Source organism: Cynara cardunculus (genome assembly GCF_001531365.2).
Source record: "Cynara cardunculus var. scolymus isolate 2C chromosome LG 11, CcrdV1, whole genome shotgun sequence".
NCBI lineage: Eukaryota > Viridiplantae > Streptophyta > Magnoliopsida > Asterales > Asteraceae > Cynara > Cynara cardunculus.
Window position 1 is genome coordinate 4,617,683 of NC_037538.1, and position 1,797 is coordinate 4,619,479.

At 35.1% G+C, this 1,797-nt stretch overlaps 1 protein-coding gene across 1 annotated transcript; it reads right to left on the bottom strand.

Moving 5' to 3' along the window:
• Positions 1 to 431: 431 nt before the first annotated feature.
• LOC112521140 (dirigent protein 22-like) lies at positions 432 to 1,182 on the bottom strand. Its single transcript, XM_025129837.1, has one exon. The coding sequence runs from the start codon at positions 1,142 to 1,144 to the stop codon at positions 566 to 568; it is 579 nt and encodes a 192-aa protein (XP_024985605.1). The 5' UTR covers positions 1,145 to 1,182; the 3' UTR covers positions 432 to 565.
• Positions 1,183 to 1,797: the final 615 nt, after the last annotated feature.

Sequence of the window (1,797 nt, forward strand, 5' to 3'; positions counted from 1 at the left end):
AAGGCAAAATTTCAAAAAGACAGTTTTCAAAAAGAGCCCAGAAAGTTTCCTTTTTATTATAATACAAGATTAATTAATTAACTTGTTAAAATCAAAGCTTTTGAAATAACAAAGCAAGCCACCTATTTGGAATGGTTATTGTTATAATAAAATTTTAGTAATTCTTTTAATTATAAATAAATATGAATGATTTCAACAAATAAATTATTATAAAAATAATATTGTACGACGGGACCCACTTCTCATTCGTTACAACAACTTATTTGAATTCATCTGCTTCTGGAACTGTAAAAGGGTCGGGGGCAATCACTTTTCTTGATGTTGATCAAACACAAATTGATCGCATATTAACGTTACTTATATGTACATTAACGTCTCAACTACTGGGATTCGTAATATTGAATTTGACAGGTTAAAATACACAGAGATAATACGCTAAAAGTGTGTAATTTAGAAACAAATATGATATACAATAGAGTATAGACACAAATTATAACTTGTTATCAAACAAAATCAAAACATCAACAACATGAAAAAGAATCAAATTTTGAAGTAACACAAATAACTAATAATGGAGGACATAAGCATTAAACTCCACAACAGCATCACCGTTACTCATGTTGAAACTATAAGTGCTTGCTAGTACGTATCCACGAGAAAACCGAAAGAGCCCACTTCCTCCGACAACTGGCATTTCTCTCACTGTCGACATCACCGGATTCCGACCCAATATACTCAATGTACTGCCATTATATTTTCCTTCTACAAACACAAAGTTCATAGCCATCAACAAGCCCATTTCGTTCAAGCTCGCGGATGTATACATCCCTTGTGCTCTACCCACTAGCCTCGAGGTTCGTTCTGGACCAATGGTCAATGGGTTGTCGATCATCGAGATGTCACCAAAACCAGTGGCTGCAGTCCGGTTGGTCCTTGTGGCCTCAACGATTCTAATGGCAGTAGGAGTAGGACCACTAACTATATCATGGAAGTAGAAGCGAAAATGGCTTAGTTTTTCTTTCTTCAAACCCAAAGATCGTTGTGACAGATTTCTTGAAAATCTATGAGATTCAGCAGTAACAAGAAAAGATACAAGAAAAATGGCAAAAACAATGGTAACGTTTTTCGATACTGATGTTGCCATTGTGTAATGAGAGAGATCGAGGTGGGAAAGATGAGTAGTGAGTTATGGTTGGCGAGGTTCGTGTTTAATTTATATAGAATGAGAAAAGCTTCTCGAGACTTTTTGTAGGTCTAAAATCAACTTGTGGAAAAAATATCGCATTCAAATGTTATATTTTGACCAAGTTGTGTTTATTTATTATTCGTGCAAGTGGAGATTGAAAATACTTTCCATATTATGTGTTTTTTGTTTAATAGCATAAGTCTTTTTATAATTCTTTCTTTTAATAAATTAGCATCTACATTAGAAAAGAGATATAATACAGAGTAATGGGCTGTTTATCAAACAATTATCCGGTAAGTGCTTACCAATAAAATTTAACACTACCATTTACTTACAGAGTAAGACTTTAAGTCCACCAAAACGGCATCGTATGCAACAACTTATCCGGTAAGCTCTTACCATGGTAAGAGTCGTCGCCTCACTTACCGGGTAATACTCTCGGTCCTTGTCTCCCTCTTACCAGATAAGATTTTTGGTCCTTACAATATTCATACGGTAAAAGTAACGTGACTTGATAAGCGTTTATACCTAGATAAGTGTTTGGTAAACGGCCCCTAAATCTAATCGTCCTCTCATGGCTCAATATGAAGAGAGTCTCCAGCCCAACGCTG

Excerpts from the sequence above, each read along its gene's own strand:
- LOC112521140 (XM_025129837.1), bottom strand. The coding sequence starts at position 1,144 with ATGGCAACATCAGTATCGAAAAACGTTACCATTGTTTTTGCCATTTTT.